This window comes from Etheostoma spectabile, chromosome 19, assembly GCF_008692095.1.
Source record: "Etheostoma spectabile isolate EspeVRDwgs_2016 chromosome 19, UIUC_Espe_1.0, whole genome shotgun sequence".
Lineage (NCBI taxonomy): Eukaryota > Metazoa > Chordata > Actinopteri > Perciformes > Percidae > Etheostoma > Etheostoma spectabile.
This window is the reverse complement of record NC_045751.1, coordinates 4,424,297-4,444,048: the sequence shown is the minus strand read 5'-3', so window position 1 is coordinate 4,444,048 and position 19,752 is coordinate 4,424,297. Positions and strand designations below refer to the sequence as shown.

At 41.9% G+C, this 19,752-nt stretch overlaps 1 protein-coding gene and 1 long non-coding RNA gene across 3 annotated transcripts; one reads left to right on the top strand and one right to left on the bottom strand.

Moving 5' to 3' along the window:
- The first annotated feature begins 112 nt into the window (after nucleotides 1-112).
- On the top strand, nucleotides 113-19,559 carry si:dkey-183c6.8 (protein O-GlcNAcase). 2 transcript variants are annotated; one of them, XM_032544173.1, is made up of 17 exons: nucleotides 113-355; nucleotides 2,534-2,585; nucleotides 7,473-7,570; nucleotides 7,903-8,033; nucleotides 8,672-8,843; nucleotides 8,944-9,042; nucleotides 11,045-11,314; nucleotides 12,138-12,224; nucleotides 12,475-12,929; nucleotides 13,033-13,207; nucleotides 13,579-13,635; nucleotides 14,012-14,097; nucleotides 14,257-14,361; nucleotides 14,766-14,857; nucleotides 15,041-15,230; nucleotides 16,493-16,652; nucleotides 17,201-19,559. In XM_032544173.1, exons 1-17 carry the CDS (start codon nucleotides 316-318, stop codon nucleotides 17,335-17,337), a joined length of 2,406 nt encoding a protein of 801 aa, XP_032400064.1. In that variant the 5' UTR covers nucleotides 113-315; the 3' UTR covers nucleotides 17,338-19,559. The 2 variants fall into 2 exon arrangements, with proteins under 2 accessions (XP_032400064.1, XP_032400065.1); XM_032544174.1 differs by lacking the exon at nucleotides 113-355 and adding an exon at nucleotides 420-757.
- LOC116707045 (uncharacterized) lies at nucleotides 11,221-16,966 on the bottom strand. Its single transcript, XR_004336394.1, has 6 exons — nucleotides 16,808-16,966; nucleotides 15,728-15,997; nucleotides 15,359-15,393; nucleotides 15,007-15,198; nucleotides 14,237-14,238; nucleotides 11,221-11,293 (listed from the first exon to the last, which is right to left on the bottom strand). It is a non-coding gene; the product is annotated as an uncharacterized LOC116707045 (long non-coding RNA).
- Nucleotides 19,560-19,752: the final 193 nt, after the last annotated feature.

Genomic DNA, 19,752 nt, shown 5'->3' with positions numbered 1-19,752 from the left:
TCAAATTTAGCTGAATAAACTCAATCACCAAAAACGACTTCTCTTTTTACTATCACTTTTGTTATTAAAATGGTTCTTTTCTTTCATGATCATACAGTAAAAGTTGTAGAAAGCAGGAGCTTCCGCTGAGCACCTGAACGCAGCACCAGCGTAACGGCGTTGTAGACAGTAGAGAAGGGGAGAGGAGGAGGTAGAGGCAGATCGAGGAGAAGTATGAAGAATATCCCCGGTGTCTAAGCTAACAGACGGGGAGAGCATCTCGTCCTCCCTCGATCATAAGGGCCCGACTGGAAACGGAGGGAGGCTGAGGACAGGATGGAAGAGAAGAAGCAGTTTCTTTGTGGGGTGGTGGAAGGTACAGTAAGATCGGCCGTTTTCGTATCTGTCCTGTCAGATCATGTGATTTTTTCCCCCTAGGTGAGACGATTTTGAATAGATCACCGTTTGACCTATATCTATGCATTGTTTTGTCACTCAAGCTACTGCAGGTGAAGGGGGGCGCGGGAGTGGTAATATGTGTATGAACACTGACGTAGCCTACGTAGGTTGTACAGGTCTTTATGAGATGATGTGGTGGTGATCAGCCAGGCTTGAAGTGAAGATCAAAGAGCAGGCGGTGTAAAGGATTCAGGAATGTCTGGTGGTTCCAAGGCTGCAGCCCAAGGTATCTATCTGTAAGGATAAAGGCCAGTGGTAACTGAGATGATGACATTTGATATTGACAATGATGGTGAAGGTGAAGATGAGGATTGAGAAGGTAATTATGATAATGATGACTGGAGACTGTGATGATTTGTTGTGATGATATTAGTCATGATGATGGTGGAGCTGCTGTGACAGATGATGTTAGGAAGAACACTACCAACAAAGGATGATGAAAATCTAAGGGCCTCAATAAAAAAAAAAGCCAATCAAAAGTATTGATGATGATGGAAATGGTGGGAATACTGGATATACAAAAACAGGAGGGGATAGCCACAATGACGCTACAGGTTATGCCAATGACAAAACTTCTGAATCTCTGAGTCATCAAAAGACTGCACAATTTAAACTGATGAGTCAATGCTAACAGTTGTTACTTTTTACAGTTGCACAGTCATGAACCCACGCTGCATTGTGTCGAGTTATTATGGAGATGATTACATAATTTCATGTAATCACAAGTAGACATAATGGTGCCTTGTCATCACTGTTGGCAGTGGGGAGAACAGATCAATATGCTGGTAAAATGAAGAGGAAATATGTCATCTTTTTAAATTAAGGTCTGTTTTACATCGCTAAACTATCAATCAATTAAGTCTATGAAATGTTAACCAATAGTGAAAAACCACCGCCAGTCCAAACCCCCATGTGTAATTCAGTGACAAAAAAAACACAGAGAAAAGCAGCAAATCTTCATATTTAAGAAGGTGGAACAAGCAAGTGTTTCTCATTTTTTTAAATATATTATTAAAATTGTTGAAGCATTTATTTGTTTTAATAAATTTTTTTCAGCACTGGTCTGCTTGTTACCCATCTCAACTTTCCAGCTCAATGAGTTTTAGATAATCTGGTTTCACAGCCCTTTGGGATGTGTTTATTGTGGAAAGTTATATTGCAATATTGCAAACACACACACACACACACACACACACACACACACACACACACCTTATTACTAATCCTTGGAACCCCTGGAACCCCTGGTGTGTTTCTCAATCCCTTGTGGTGGCATCCAATAGAGTTAGTAATTAGGTCTGGTTTAGGGGGGAGCACTGTGCAGGACACACACACGTACACAGATGCACAGTACACAGTGCACGTGCACACCAAAATACACACTCCCAACATGCATGCAGGAGAAAGCAGTCTGGATAGTTAGCTGTTAGTGGATCAGATTTACTACTCACTATGACCCACTTACTGTATACACGCACGCACGCACTCACACTCACACGCACGCACGCATGCACTCACACATACACGCGTGTTGCAGACTTATTCCTTATAAAAAAAAATAAAACGAGGGACACTGGAGATGCTCCCATTTCTAAAAATAGAAAATGTGATGGCGGGTGTAGCTGGAGATAATTAATGCCTCTGCCATACACAGGGGGATGTGACCAAGCGAGCACTGGAAGAGCGTGCATACATTCAGTACTGGAGCTGTGTTCAGTAGCCGAGAACTGTCCAGTTTGTGATTAATTGCTACAGAGCTTGAATCAAAAAAAAGTACAGCCATGTAACCTCATTTTATGATATATGCTACAGTATGCATGTTTGAATATAAAAAGTGTGTGAGTTAGCTCAGTTGGTAGAGCAGGCGCACATATATAGAGGTTTACTCCTCGACTTGTGGCCTTCGCTGCGTGTCATTCCCCTCTCTCTCTCTCTCACCTCTCTCTCCCCTTTCATGTCTTCCTCTGTACTATGAAAATAAAGGCCTCAAATGCCCCAACAAATAATCTGAAAAAAGAAAAGAAAAAAATGTGGCAAAAAATAACATTTGCAGCAAAGATAAAGTGAGACGTGTTTCATTTTTTCCCCTCTGCAGGTTTCTACGGGAGGCCATGGACTATGGATCAGAGGAAGGTTCTCTTCCAATGGTACGTCTGTAAGCATTCTTTAAAGCAGCTTGTAAACTGGAATGAACCTGGTGTCTCCAAACCTGCATGCACTGTACGGTCTGTGAGCACAGGTGCCCATACGTCTAATTAACCTGGTCGGGGGGGGTGTGGTTCTTCACGTAAGCTCAGAAGCTACTGACCTGATGCCTTTGGGCTTGATCCAGTTGCAGGCTTCTATATCAGTGCCAGGCAGACTTGAGAGAAAATCACTGATGCAGAATGACTCCATAGCAAAGGGCAGGCTCATCCTCAGTACTGAGGCTCAGCCATGGATGACAGCAGGGGGAGAGGGAGGGGGAAGATACTGCATTTGGTTACGGTGGACGGAGAAAGAGGATCAAAGATGGGATCCTTTTGCTCCATAGATATGATTTCAGCCATGTTAGCAGTGTTTAGCAGTGACTTTTCCTCAACATAAGGTTTCATTTGGGGATGAATTGTAATCACTTTGGTGATCCTTTACCATTGCATCTAGTGCCATTATCAGCTCTAAAAGTATACATCTATGATTTCTATTTCTAAGTCAAAATTCCCATAAGGTACAGCCTCAGCTGTAGCTCTAGACTTGTTAACGTGCATCCTAAAGTCAAAATATTTTCCTCCAGAATGTTAAACTTAGTGGTGAAAGGCCTCTTAAAGTTATGATGACCATGGAACTCCACAATAAAATGTATAGTAAATGTATTTATATGTGAGAAACCCCTGGCATACTAAGCTGCCTTACAAAGAAGGATGAATGAATGAATCTTGCTTCCTGCTTCTTACAGTGCAGACGCTTTTGCTGCTTGCTCCTGCCTCTGCTTGCATATTTTTGCTGATAATCTTGCTTTTCCTCTGAGAGAAACTATGAGCAGCGGCTCTTGGATACTTATAAATAACTGGACTATACATTTTTTGTAGACACAGTAGGCTATTGCCATATCTTAACATTTTCCTGCGGGAGTGTGGCCTACCAATAGCTCAAGCCTGTCCTACAGTGACTGTAGCTAAAGCTAATTAGCAGCAAGATGCCTCCTTTCTCCGTGGATGACTACTACAAACTCCTTCAGAAGATTGCACTTCTGGAAACCAAGGTTTACCTTCTAGAAGTAAACGTGGAAGTTAACGGATCTTGTGGAAATGACACCACTTTACCATGGACCCATAACAATGGACAAAAGCATGCTAACACACGGCTAATTAGCACCAACAAAGCTACAAAGAAACAGGAGGGCTGTAGAACGGGTAACAAATCAACAAGTGGCAGTCCTCCCTGGAACTCTTGTGGTGCGAAGCCTAAGAGTAAATCATTCTCCTGGGAAATGGGAGGACGACTAACGGGCAGGGCACAGCGCCCTGAGATTTGTGATATGACCGGCTGGCCTGCATTATCTTCCGGGCAGAGCGCCTCTTCAACCCCTCTACCTAGTAGGACACAGCCGTGGACAGCTGCAAAATGGAAAATAAGCAACAAAATGCCCCCCCAACAACCTGGTGTGCAACTGGATAACAGATTTGCTCCTCTGCTGCAAGACGCTGGACAGTCATCTGATGACCGGGACTGCGTTTCATCGCCACACCACAGCACTGAAACGGCTCTTGTCAAAGTCTTTAATGACATCCACCTTAACACAGATAGTGGCAAAATTTCAGTCTTAGTATTACTTGATCTCAGTGCTGCATTTGACACGGTCGACCATGACATATTACTAGACCGATTGGAAAACTGGGTAGGACTTTCTGGCTTAGTACTAAACTGGTTTGAATCCTACCTAAAGAATAGGGATTACTTTGTGTCAATAGGTAATTATACATCTGAGCGTACAAATATGACGTGCGGAGTTCCGCAAGGCTCCATTCTGGGGCCTCTTCTGTTTAACATCTACATGCTTCCACTGGCTCACATTATGGAGAAAAACAAAATAAGTTACCATAGTTATGCGGATGACACACAAATTTACATAACCTTATCGCCAGGGGACTATAGTCAAATACAAAAACTGACTAACTGCATCAAACACATTAACGACTGGATGTGCCAGAACTTTCTGAAATTAAATGAAGGAAAAACTGAGGTAGTTGTTTTTGGAAAAAGAGAGGAACAATTAAAAGTCTGCGCTCAGCTTCAAACAACAATGTTAAAAACAACAGACAAAGCCAGAAATCTTGGTGTAGTCATGGACTCAGACCTGAACTTTAACAGCCACATTAAGACAATTACAAAGTCAGCCTACTATCACCTAAAGAACATATCAAGGGTTAAAGGACTTATGTGTCAACAGGACTTGGAAAAACTGGTCCATGCTTTCATCTTCAGTAGACTTGACTACTGTAACGGGGTCTTTACAGGTCTCCCTAAAAAATCAATCAGACAGCTGCAGCTGATTCAGAACGCTGCTGCTCGAGTCCTCACTAAGACCAAGAGACTGGATCACATCACTCCAGTTCTGAAGTCTTTACACTGGCTTCCTGTGTCTCAAATAATTGATTTCAAAGTACTCTTGCTAGTTTATAAATCCCTTAACGGTTTAGGTCCAAAATACATTTCTGATCTGCTACTACACTATGACCCCCCCAGACCTCTCAGGTCATCTGGGACAGGTCTACTTTCTGTCCCCAGAGTCAGAACTAAACAGGGTGAAGCAGCTTTCAGTTTCTATGCTCCTCATATCTGGAATAAACTCCCAGAAACCTGTAGATCCGCTGCTACTCTCAGTTCTTTTAAATCAAGGCTGAAGACCTTTCTTTTTGATGCTGCCTTTCTTTAAATATGCTCATTTCTTTCTTATGCTGCACTGTAACTTTTATTCTTGTGTTTTATGTGTCCTAATGTTTCTATTTTGTTTTTAACTGTCTATTCATGTGTCTTATTGATTTTTAATGCTTATGACTTTTAACTGTTTGTACTTGTGTTTTATCTGTTTTAATGATTTTGTGTAAAGCACTTTGAATTGCCCTGTTGCTGAAATGTGCTATACAAATAAAGCTGCCTTGCCTTGCCTAATAAACACATTTTCTTAAACTGGAATCAGTATATTTATATAATCCTAATACAGAATCTATGTGTCCTTGTAGCCTTTATAGAGGGGAGATTTTGCTCTACCCGTGGCTCTTTATTTAGCAACATCATTTTTTCCATGCAGAGACTTTCACACCAGGGAGCTGCTCAGCTTTCTCTTTGTGTAGAGCGACACCAGGGAAGTGCTAAAACAGCATGTCTTCTGCAAAGCCCAACATAGAACTTATGGGGGAAAAAAGCCATTTAAAGCAGATAAAATCAGCATCCAAGATAATCAAATGTTCTATGCAGTATGAGACAGTAATCTAAATCAGGTCAGCAGGGTCATGAGCCAAGTCTCTTTGAATCGTGACTAAACAAAACCAAGGCAGCGCCTTTACTGAGACTGCCACAACAGTTTTAATCAGCTCCCAAAGAGACGAGCTCTTTGGGTTCCAATCAGCTCGCAGGGATTCCATGACAGTGAACTACAGTAGAATACTAATAATCATTCCCAAGTATGAAAACACACAGGGCCATTTTAGACCAATTGCTGAAAATTAAAACATAAACACGTTGATAATGGGGCAACAGTGTGTTAATGTGAATATATGAATATGATTTGGTGCTCAAAAGAAGGATGTGGCATTCCCTTGTTATGTAAATTCATATTGCCCCATGTATTTAACATGTAGTTAGTAGGGAGCCTATTAATTGTTGATGACACACTGATTTTTACAAACGAGTGAAGCGACATAAATCCCTGTTGGGATCTGTGACACAGTTTTGTGGTTCAACAGCCAATAGTAACAGCTGACTACATCCCCGGAGACAAGTTGTCCCCCCTGCTCTCTTCTTTCCTGGGACCACATCAGTATAGTTTCTGTTCCTTTACATGTTACGGTAAACTCAATATATGATATTTTGAAAACAATCATGACCAAGTTACTATAATGTGTCCCTAAAGCGCTATTGATGTTCAGGTGATACATGCTTTACTAAGAGGATGAATTGGACGTGTGTGGGGTTTTTAGGTTTATTTATAGATCAGCTTGTTTTGAGTGTTGGGTGCAGGCAAAATTCCTACATGCAAGTTTGGCAGGTTAGGGCTGTGAATGTTTGAACAGTATGAAAGTGTGTGTATGCAGCACGTGTGTATTTGATTGTGTGTTTTAATGGAGGTCGGTTGCAGCCTTGTGGAGGCGACTAACATTCCATCTGTCCAGGAAATGAAGCAGGGAGAGAGAGAGAGGACATAGTCCACCCACAAATGGCAAGGATGATGAGAGCTGGTCCCTGTCCAGAGAGAGAGGGAGAAAGAGGGAGAAAGAGTGAACGAGAGCAAAATTCATGTTTTGTGTGATTCAGCTATTGTTTCACTCCTAGTACTATGCTCTATTTATAATTCAGGAGATCATTTCCTATAAGTGAGGCGGCCATGGAGCCCCACGGTCGATACAGCGGATCTATTTTCTTGCTGCTTGTTGTTTTTCTGGGTATTTTTCCCCCCCTCTCTCCTATCCTCGTCTCTCTCTCCACGGCTCCAACAGTACATTCATTAAAATTGTGGAAATGATGGATACAATATGTACAGTTGAACAATTTAATACATTATATTTTCAACGTTTTTGAAAAGTGATTTGCAGCATATAAAGAATTTCAAAGTCCTCGCACTCTATAAAGCTTTATCAACAGATCCTCTCACTGTAAAATAAATAAAACAGATCTGAAGTTGTTAAAACTGTTGAAGGTGATCGTTGAAAAAAATAATTTTCTTCCTCTTCCTTTTTTAATTCACAGATTTAGCAATGAAATGACTAAAACTCTGAAGCACTTTGGTTACATTCTCTCTCCCCATGCCTCCTCTGTCCTTGACTTTTTTGTGCCAGGATGCAAAGTTGGGGGTTGAACACCTACCTGTACGGCCCAAAAGATGACCTGAAACACAGGCTGTTGTGGAGAGAAGTCTACTCTCATGAAGAGGAGGGTAAGAACATCCCATTCATCCCTTCATCTGACTATCTGTCTTCAAACATATAGCCACCAATATGTGCATCCGAGTCTTACTAACTCTAAGAAATTGTAAGCAGACTGCACTGCTAGAGGCTTACTGGTTTCAACGGCCCTAGGACACTTGTCTTCAAACAAGGGTCAATATTATTTTTTATTTTTTTAAACCATCCTAAAGGCATCAACAGTTGTTATGTTGCCCATTATATTATTTCTAGTACCCTAGAAGACTGTGTGGTGTTGAGATCAGATCAGAAAGAGTCTGGTGATGTTTAGCATTCTCAGACATCTGTAATCATCGTCTCTCAGGTCAGCTGCGTACTCTCATCAAGGAGGCCCAGTCGAGAGGCCTGAAGTTTGTTTACGCCCTGTCTCCTGGCCAGGACATTGTCTTCTCCTCTTCCTGTGACCTGACACTTCTCAAACGCAAACTGAGACAGGTATGTGACACAATAAGATAAGGAATACTACACAGAAAAAGGCCTGTAAAAATTATTACATCTTTTTTTTGTTTAACCATAATTAATTGTTGAAAGTAGCTAAGGTCCTAAGGGCTAGGACTGTTGATGGTAATTGTCAGTTTTATGTAGCCTGGAAATCCAGACCCAAATCCAAAAGATTGAGGGTCTGGCTATGAGTTGGGAAAATGGCCCAACTCGAGGGGCAGCACCAAGCATGCAATTGAAAATATCACTGGGTGCAACTGGATAACACTACGACCAATGTTTACTGACTGATTCGGGACTTCGACGTCGTAGCGCTGTCGTCCAGCTCGGCTCCAAGGGCCTGCCTGGGTAATGAGCACCATTACTCATAGCCAGAGTGACTCGCTGGGCAAATAGAAATTATGCTCGGGCAAGAACTCCCTGGTAAGTTTTATGTTCACTTAAGAAAAAAATACAATGTTTTGTTATAATGAAAAGGCGCGGTTTACTTCATAGGCTGTGTACTTAGGGATTCATTCAAAACTGTGTGACTGAAAGAGACAATAAATTGTAAAGTCAAATTTGGAATTATTGCAGCTCTACACAGGAATTTCTTTTTCCTCTCTGACACATAGCCTCTCCTCTCTCTCCAGGTATCAGACCTGGGTTGCCAGGCATTTGCCATTCTGTTTGATGACATCGATCACTCCATGTGTCAGGCTGACAGCGAGGCCTTTTCTTCATTCGCCCATGCTCAGGTCACTGTAACCAATGAGATCTATCGGTTCTTGGGGGAACCAGCTGTCTTCTTATTTTGCCCTACAGGTAGGAGTGCAAGAGTTAAATTGGAATGTTTGTGGTTATTAAATCTGACTTTTTTTATTTTTCCTGCGGATGAAATATACCCGTTTCTCTCTCCCTGTAGAGTACTGTGGTTCTCTGTGTTCTCCGAGTGTATCAAAGTCTCCCTACCTGCAGACTGTTGGAGAGGACCTGCTCCCCAACATAGCAGTGATATGGACAGGTGAGACACAGGCATGTTTACATACATCTATTATTGATAAACTAGTTGATTTAACAAAGTATAATTGATAGAAATCACATATTTAAACGGTGTTATGTGGCTGTATTCCTGCAGATATAAACCAGAGTCAGTTTCTTGTTTTTTGTTTTTTTGCCTCATTAGTTGGCCTGCCGTCTGTTGGCTAATCACAGCAAACACTGGCAAATGCAAATGATATGCAAATAGGTGCAGGCATAACTCCACACACAACCTCCTCCAAAGACTGAGAAAAAAGATTTAGATGCACATCCACCCACACCACATAGAAGGGAAGTGGAAAGCAAGCATCTACACACATCGCCTACTCTCTTTCAGTTATTTCGTTGCTTGTCTTTATTTTTTTTGGTAATGTTACAGTGCGAGCTACAGATTTTACGTCTGTTTTTTACTTGGGTCGGCTTTCCAACTTTCCAGAGAGAGAAAGAGTACTACATTAGCAACACAAGCCCTGATGTCCAAACCAACAATTCCATTTCCCTCGGCGTCACTTTGCAGCCTGTGCATACGATATCAATAATAAAAAGCCTATGCAATCGCCTTTCTCAGCGTAGCTTCAGAACAGAGGCAAAACCGGGACAACTTAACAAAAAAGACAGAGAACATATAAAGTCTATAGACACCACTGCAGGTGCAAGCCAGTTAAATGAAATAGTCTGACACTTATTATAGAATCAACAGCAGAATAAAACACCACCGAGGCAACAACACCGAAATGTATGAACTCCACAGCAGATGCAGCCACAAACACCAACCCAAACACTCTTATACGCAAAGGAGAGACTGCAGTTTGTAGTAGCACATGCACACAACTACGTTGCTAGGCAACACAGTGGTTGTTCTCATGTGGAGAGTGAGTTCAGTGGGTTTGTTGTACTCACCTGTCTAAATGTCATTCTGTTGAGTCTTGTGCACGGCAAAGTCCTCCACAATCTGCTCCAGGTTCAACTTCTCAGCATAATATAACCAGTCCACTCAGCCTCTCTGTCCCAGTATAACCAGTCCACTCAGCCTCTCTGTCCCAGTATAACCAGTCCACTCAGCCTCTCTGTCCCAGTATAACCAGTCCACTCAGCCTCTCTGTCCCAGTATAACCAGTCCAATCAGCCTCTCTGTCCCAGTATAACCAGGCCACTCAGCCTCTCTGTCCCAGTATAACCAGTCCACTCAGCCTCTCTGTCCCAGTATAACCAGTCCACTCAGCCTCTCTGTCCCAGTATAACCAGTCCATCAGCCTCTCTGTCCCAGTATAACCAGTCCACTCAGCCTCTCTGTCCAGTATAACCAGGCCACTCAGCCTCTCTGTCCCAGTATAACCAGTCCACTCAGCCTCTCTGTCCCAGTATAACCAGTCCACTCAGCCTCTCTGTCCAGTATAACCAGTCCACTCAGCCTCTCTGTCCCAGTATAACCAGGCCACTCAGCCTCTCTGTCCCAGTATAAACCAAGCCTCTCTGTCCCAGTATAACCAGTCCACTCAGCCTCTCTGTCCCAGTATAACCAGTCCACTCAGCCTCTCTGTCCCAGTATAACCAGTCCCAGTTTCTCTGTGTTCCTCCAAGTTTTCAAATATGTTAAGCTGAATGAAAACCTGCGGTCACGGGGAATTCTCAGATGTATCATTTATCATTTCCGGAGTGTCACCTTAATGTAGCTGTGCCCTCCTGCTGCCGCAGACAAACAAGCAGCTTCTTTTCTGCAGGAGCTGCTGATTTATCTCCTTTCTTTTGTTCCGTTTTCAGTTTATCTGGACTTCCATTTGACTTTGTCTTTGTTACAACTTTGTTACAAACTTTGTCTTGGCCAGGTCATGTTTGTAAATGAGAATTGGTTCTCAAACAGTTTACCTGGATAAATAAAGGTTAAATAAATAAAAAACAATAACAAGAGTAAATTTAATGTAGTGTGTGTTTCTCAAAGCTTTAGGCCACTTGTCAACCTTTTTTCTTCACTCTCGGCCCCACAGGCAATAAGGTCATCTCCAGGAAACTGTCTGTAGACTGTCTGGCTGAGGTGGAGTCTGTTCTCCAGCGCTCCCCGCTCATCTGGGACAACCTGCACGCTAATGACTATGACTCCAGACGTCTCTTCCTGGGGCCTTTTAAGGGTAGAGAGCCTCAGCTGAGAAGCCACCTAAGAGGCCTGTTACTCAACCCCAACTGCGAGTTTGAAGCCAATTACATCCCTCTCCATTCGCTGGCGAGCTGGTACAGAACTGGAAAAGAGGAAAGAAAAGGTGAGGTAATCAGTGAAGGAAAGGGGTGGGGCAGAAACCATTATTGAGCAGTTGGAAGTAGCAGTGATGAGACCGTAGATTTCCTGAGTTAATAAACTATAATTAGCTCTGCCAGAACAGAGCCATGTACAGTTAGTCCCTTTGCTTCCTGGAGAAATGTTTGAAAAGTCAGTGTTGCTTGGCAACTAACACAATTTTGTCTGATATCACTTAACAAATAAATGAAGTTGTAGGAATTAAAGCTCCATCTGTTAGACAGAGTTACTCAATAAGCTATCAGCTGTAGTTACACAGAATAAAAATAGTTCCCTAATAATAGGGGATGAGAAAAGAGATGAAGGGGAGGCTGAAGCCTGCGATGTGGATGGAATTTTTATAACGACATATCATCTACCAGCGATAGCTGTAATTTCAGGCGAAATCACTGATAGTCACGGATAAGAAAGAAGCCTTTTATGTCTTTATTCCCACAGATGATTTTACAAATAGAGATATGATGTAATATAGCAGTATTTCCTGCATACTGTAATTACAATTGGGTATGTTGGCAAACATCAATTGCAAATGTCAGGTTTTGGCGTTAGTCCTGTAGAATCTCGGATTCAAAAAATATTTTCTCAGTTCAGTTTATCTATCAACAGAGCAGAAAATGCAAGATAAGTTGTGTTCTGTGAAAGGTGTGTATCTTCTTTTCTGGTCTAGTATTGTATACATATTGCAGATACAGGAGAGGTGGTTTTCTTGGGAGTGGTCTTCCTGTACTGAATAAATATGAGTAGTTTAGCATGCTCATAAATAATATAACAATGTTTTAATGGTCTAGATAAGGAGTGTGAATACTGTCCTGATAGAGCTCTGTCTGCTGCACTACATGATTGGATGCAGGAACTCAACCAACCACTACAAGCAGGTAAGAAACTAGGATTTGGTGCTGTGTGTGTGTGTGGTGTGTGTGTGTGTGTGTGTGTGTTGCCATTAGATTGGACTCAAACCATTTACCTACTCTGTCACTTTCATGAATGAGTGGACCAGTGAAATCAATGTATATCTTGACTGCATTATTTCGAAACTATTGACCAAATTTGGAAGGTTGCCAACAAAATGTCTTTTGACCACAGAGTTACATTTGTAACGTAACTTTTTTTTTGTTATCATTACAGGTCGACAGAGCACACGAGCAGACCAGCGTTACTCTGCTCCAACAACTCGCTGCAAAACAACTGACAAATCCGACTGCTCTTCCACAATCAGAGAAACCTCTGCCGTGGCCAAGCTCCCTGTTTTCCCCCTGGACTCCAGTTCACCCCCATCGTCACCCACTAAGGTCAGGGGGGAGACGGAGGGAAGAGAGGGGGAGAATAAGAGTCAACCCAATTACCAACCTCAAGGATCTAGGCCTAGTGCACCCCCAGGCAGGGGACAGAAGGCCCAGGGTTGGGGGCTCTGTGGTGGGAAGGACCTACTAAGTGAGACCCAGGTGCGGCTGCTGGTTGGTCTTTATTATCTGCCCCACGAGCATGGCCCGTCTGCCCAGAAACTGCTGCAGGACCTGACCTGGCTGAAAGCAAACTGCCACATGGTCAGCGCCAACAGCAAGAAGACACCGCCTCCAAAGGTTAGTGTGTGTTTTGTGTAGATTTCCTGCTGGTAAAATTTGAATTGTGGAGTGCAGGATTCATAATTGTGAGTGTTTTTGTACCTTTTATGTGTTTTCTCAGATTGATGAGTGGCGTGGCCGGTCCTCCAGGGTCCTGTCCCTGTGTGAAGACATAGCACAGCTGCACTGCAGCGTGGTGAGCGGGGCCAACAGGGCTGTGCTCTATGACCTTTACCCTTATGTGTGGGACCTGAGGAACACGGCTCTGGTGGCAAAAGCATTCATATGCTGGCTGGGTGAGTCTAAAGAGACGCTTGACTGTATTGTACTTCCATATGCTGTGTGTGGTTACTATTGTTATACAGTTACTGGGCTGTACAATACTGAACTATATTGCCCATACGTCATCTATGCTGTGCTAGAATGAGTCCAGGACTCATATTCATATTCTATGGACTCGTGACTCGACTCTGACTCAGGTAATGATCACTCGACTAAGACTCGATTCAGACTTTTCTTTGGTGACTAGGACTTGGACTCACACAGTGGGGACTTAAGACTTGTCTACAACACTAACAAGTAGTATGCAACGCTAAACTATTCTTTGTTATCTACTATAACATACTATATACTCTAATCTAACCCCCCACTCACCTATCTCACGTAGATGGGCGTGTGCTGAGTGACAGTTCCCCCCTGGCCACCTGGAGGAACTGCTTCCACTGTGAGTAGGCCTGTATATTCTGTATGCCTGAAATAACTACAGTAACTACAAGTAGCCTCCGCTGTACAAATCATTCCTATCTAAAGTGAATTCAGTCTGAAAATGTTCCACAACCCAACATCTAATCATTACTTCTCAGCACTAGCGTAGATGAGCTCACTGAACCACCAGTTATGCTTCAATTATTTAAGGCACCAGCACAAAAACTGAAAAAGCAGTTCATTTCAGACATCTCTTGAGGAGCTGTGATGTGGTTAAACACTGCACAGTTTTATGCTGGCATGAATATTTAAAGCTGATTTAACTGTGACATCATTTTCCGTCTGCAGTGGCATTTCATGTCATCTGACTGACATTTGGTTCTTGTCTGTGGAAGGGTGTGGGAAGACCACAGGGGCAGACCAACTGGGAGTGGAGTCAGAACCATGGACGTTCAAAGGGGGCGTGTCTGGGGAGGTGCAGGTAGGGTGTGTGTTTATACAACATGTACATAGATTTTGTGAATTAATCCTCATGTTTTTTTAATTGGGCATGAGTGCATGTTTGTATTTTGTAATTATTAATGTGTCATTGAAGTTCAATCGTTTTATATCTGCGTAACATCTGTGTGTGTGTGTATAGATGCTTTTACCAATAGGCAGCAGCAGTGATCTCTTCACTCATCCTCCTCCTCTCTTCCCTACCACTCGTCTCTATAACATCAGGCCCTTCCACAGCAAGGACAAGGTAGGAGAAGTCCCTCCCAAATGGTATTGTTTCACACATAACGCCAGGATTATTCATGGAATATCATAGAAGTCGTCAAAGAGATGCATTAGAGATAGGGAAAGTCAAGAAATATTTTTAGAAGATGTACAGTTACAATCACCTCATCAAATGGATGCATACACTCTGACTTAGTGAGATAAAGTCATGAAAGATTTATAAGGTTTTCTGACAGTGCCACAGCAGTATCCTTAAATGGAGAAAAGAGCTCTTAAAAGACCCAGATTATTCAGTCACCTGTACATTTTTAGTTTAACATTTACACACTGTTGTAGGCAAACATACAGTGTAATAGTCTGGGGCATGAAGCATGAAATTAGTTTTTCATTGTGTGTGTGTGTGTGTGTGTCTGTGTGTGTGTATAGTTGGAGTTGTATCGTATGGTGCGCCAACTCCACCTGAGGACTCAGGGTGGCCAAGAGTCCAGCGTTTCTCACCCAGATATCGTCGGAGACAGGTGTGTGTTTGAGAGAGAGAGAGAGAGAGAGAGAGAGAGAGAGAAGAGAGAGAGAGAGGAGAGAGAGAGAGATAGAGAGTAATTTTGTGCTTTGCAAAAACATTTCCACAATGGACATTTTTCATATTGGATTACTACTGTATAATCACATTTTTGAAATAGTAATGTCTTTCATTTCAATAGATGTCTCGGACCATGCCTAGCGTTGTGCCCAGAGTACTGTTTCATCCTGGAGGATGAGCTGGGTGCGTGTGGCTGTGTGTTGGGCATTTTGGATGTGCGTTCCTTTGCCAAGCGGTGCCAGGCCAGCTGGATGCCTGCCATGAGGGACAAATACCCACCTAAAAGGGGCAACACACACCCCAACACACAGGTGAAAGTCATTAAAACATCCTTTTTTTTAACCTTACTGTAACTATTCTGTCATTGTGAAGGGTACAGGAGTGTTACAGACACACCCAACACACAAGTGAAACTAGGCACATGAAAGTTGAAACGTACCTGCAGTTCCACCATCTGGATCCCTCTGTGACGGACTACTAACACACAGGGGAGTAGGTAAACAAAGCAAATGACACATACACAAAACAACACAGATACAGATTAACACACACCACAAGTGGACTCTATGGACACTATGGGGTCTTAGCGTCTGAATCGTCAGTGCACAACATAAACATACAGACCTGGCAACCAGATTTGTGTTGCCAGGCGCATGTACTGTAGTGCAACAGTGATGCAGTTGTAAACAGCAAGAATAGGTGGTAGTTTTGGTAAAGGTAAGAATCAGTAAATTAATCTTCCTCTTGATTGATAAGACATAATTAATTATGTATGATAAGTACACAATTGTAAATATATAGCACTTACATTAGTACGGTATCTTTGTCACAAAATGGAGTGAGATACTGCGCTTGGTTCCGGCATTATCCAACGTGACAAAGAGTTGAGTGATCTCAGGCAAAGAGCCAAACAGAGCCGGTGGTGAGCAACAGAGACAGTCAGTCCCTGACATCTGTGGAGGACTGAACTGCCCACTCTGTGCGTCATGGTGCACACTGAGAGTCCCACTTTGGATGACATTCACACCACAGCCAAAGGTGTATGAAGGTAGAAGTGATTGCATGGCATGTGTTCCTGCTTGATTAGACATGGGAACATAACAGCATGCAATTAGTTTTAGTTACTTATACTTTCCTTCCTCATATAGCTCTGTTTTGTGAGCATCTCAGACAGAAAATACATTAGACTATTCACAAAGGTGAATATGTCTACAAAATAAAAGCTGCGGATGCGGCAGAGACTTGCTGTTGCAAGGCATTGAACATGAAATCAAAAATTTATGATTATTAGTCTTTATACTGTCTGTTTATATGTCATTTTGTTGTTAAGTTTCTAGGGTAACTTAAAAGTGTAGGTGCAATCAGTCAAATATGGCCCGTTAGTAACATCTAGTGGCAGCTGTTGGAAACTACAACATAGGAATATATATGCACGGCATACGCTTCTCCACAACCTTCCATAAAACAAGCAGTGACAATAAAAATGTCCAAACATTTAAGATGAATAGGACAAAGTTAATTGACTTTACCTATGATGATATTGTGTGTGTCCCTGTGTTTTTCATCCATGTAGGACTTGATCCAGCTGATGGAGGAGGACCAGGGAGAGTACCCAGACTCTCTCATCTATCACTTCCCCTCTCAGCTGCGACTGGACGCCCTGCCAGAGCTGGTGGACATCAGCGTCAGCCGCACCCTGCTCGCTGCCCTCCTCACTGCACTTAAGGCCAACGGTAAGGACAGGGTGTGGTTGAGTCATTGTATCAGTGTGTGTGTGTGTGTGTGTGTGGTGTGGTGTGCCTTATTTGCTTTCAACTGAAACTGAAAAGCATTAACTCTCACTTCTGACAAAATTAAGGTATATGGTACAAATGAAATATCCACATACCTCTGTGCAGTGTGCAAAAACCTTCTCTGGAGGACTCTTTTGTTGATATTAGCATTAGTGCTCACCGGCTCAAGGCTAAACAGAAGAGCAGGAAATTTGGCAGGTTAAAGCATTCTCGTAATACCACTTAACATATCTTCACACCATTAAATTCGGTAGTTTTAAAATATGTTTTTGCCTGCCTGCTGGGGATCTGATATTAATCCTGAATGTTAAAAATCTGGATTTAAAAAAATTCTACAACAGGCTCCCTCAGACTAAAAGATTCTGTATGGTGCATTGTTTTTTTAGAATCAGAATTAGAAAAGCATTATTGCCTAGTATGTTTTTTTTTTACACATACAAGGAATTTGTTTTGGTGTTGTCATCTTGTGTGTGTGTGTGTGTGTGCAGGATCTCAGGGTGTGTTCTGCGAGGTGCAGCCAACAGACCGTCAGAGGCTGGAGTTCTTGACAAAAATGGGTTTCCTGGAGATCCTCAGAGGAGAAGCCAGGAGCAGAGAGGGAGTGGTGTTGGGAAGGCTACTCTGAACATTAACACACACTTACACACCACAGACCATGCAGTACACGCACGCACACACGCACACACACAGATGTTAGAAACACAGTATGTTCAATACTGCATAGCGAAGGCTAAGCTCAGCGAACAAGCAGGATGTGAATTTTCTCCATCAAGAGAGAAAACCTTTTTTAAAGGTTCAATCCTGGATTCCTTTGGGTCTGTGTGGCAGCAGTAATGGGCAGAAAGCCAGAGGTTTCTAAAGGATTTACAAAATATAAAAAACCCTTTGATTTGAAAGTTTCAGCAGAGCTGTGCTAATCTTTTGTGGATTCCACCCCTGGTTACGGATTACAAGATTTTGTCACAAGACAGAATAGTTTGAGATGGGAGCAGAGCAGTAGATCACAGCAGCTATGTACCCTTTTGTTAAAGTGGCTGTCATTAGTTGTAATGAATTTCTTCCTGTATGTGACAGGGGCTGCTGATAATTTTGACCCAACCCACTCTGTGTAGCTTCATATTTACTGTACAGACATGAGAGCTATAATGATCTTCTAATCTAACTCTCGGCAAGAAGGCTAATAATGGTACTACCCAAAATGTTGAACTGTTCCTTTAAGTTGAGGTTGAATAATTCCCTCCTGTACACAACCACGGTTAAGCTGCCACAGTTGATCTTTTGCCCTGCTCCCTCTACTTCAATCATAAACAATACTTTTTTTCTTCAAAGTTAGGACGTTGTTTTCTAGCTCCTGTCCTGTTAGATAACTAGCGTGCTGAGAGCAGGGTGGACTCAGGCCCAGCGTCACTGTTTACACTTGATTAGTTTGATGAATGTCTACATGCATGAAAAACAAAACATTGTGCGGGTGTTCACAAAGTATGATAAAATGTATGCCGACATTGACACAGACATTTAGAATATCAGTGGAATGCTAGAACATGGCGACATTAATCACGTTTTTAAAAATTGGACCTTTCTCAGCCATTATAGCTATAAAGAAAAAACGACAACATACAAGTGAATGCGTGCTACAATTCATCAGAAAAACTTAAATCATTTTTCAGATTGCGCACGAAAACCATCATGCAGACACAAACTTGAAGCTTTGAACGGGTTCAATTGGATATAATAGATACCTCACCCTCATTTCAGATATTGTAAAATCACCAGTGAGTATCTATGGTGCATGTATGGGTACTCTGTACATGGTGTTCAAACATATCAATTAAGACAGCTGTGTCATTCTGCCTTTTATTCCAACACACACACACACACACATACGCACACGCATACTAGCGCACATGTGCACACACACAAAAGAAGCACAACGGCACCAACAATCAAATCTTGAAAAAAAAAAAAAGTACATGGAACTAAGAATGTTCATTTTTTTTTTGTAATACTGCTAAAAAGACGCTATACTGTTTGTGCAAGTATTTATATTTCTACTTTTTTCTGTTTTTAATATTATGCTCGATCAATCACAGACTGAGAGGCACTTTTGTATCTTTTGTCTTTTTACCAACCTCATCACCATTGTCTGTGAGGTAGTTCATAACAAAAAAATATAGTCCCAGAACTAAAAAGGGTGTAAACAACATCCTGAAAGCACTGAGATAGAAATGCATGATGTAATGAAACATTTTATAAGACGTTATTGTTTGTGAAAGAATGTCACTTCACCTGTATGAAAAAAAGCTCATCTTTTCATATTCTTTTCATTGTACATTAGACTTGGATATATGGTTTGTATGTGAATGTGAACATGTTTGGGTGTTTGGGAAAATAGATGACGGGAAATAAAAATAAAAATAATCTACACAGGCAACATGAAGCACTGTGAAAAAAAGACAACGTCTAATGAAGCACTGAACACCTTTAATTTTTCATTTAAGAGAATTTAATTTGAATAAGTCGAGATTCAACAGTTGCCTTTAACTTCTTGGTCTAAGCAGCTGACCGCTCCGTCCATTTCAGAAACACATAACTTGTCATCTGTGTGTACTAACCGTCTCACCGTCTGCCTGCATTGACATACAGTACATGTACTAACTGTTTTCACAATGAGTCCCAGTGGAGTGCTGTGTTTGTAGTTTGTCTAGGCAGGGTAATGAAGGGGTTAAAAATAATTCAGTCTGTGTGTGTGTTTGTTGACATTAACAGTTAAACTGTCATTTTAACGACGACAATAATTTGATTGAACTGACCTGTTGATTTCATGTCTATTAAAAGACTTTAAATTGGCTGTTTCTTTGGCTTTATGTCTTATCTGTCATGGTAAAACTCTTACTTACTGGAATAACACTTGGTTGGAAATGTTACACATGTAATGGAAATGGTTGGTTTAATATTTAGAGGCTTATATAACAGCTATGATACCTCAAACATTTTCAACATTTTAGTGTAAACACAGGATATCACTATCTCGTTGACAAAA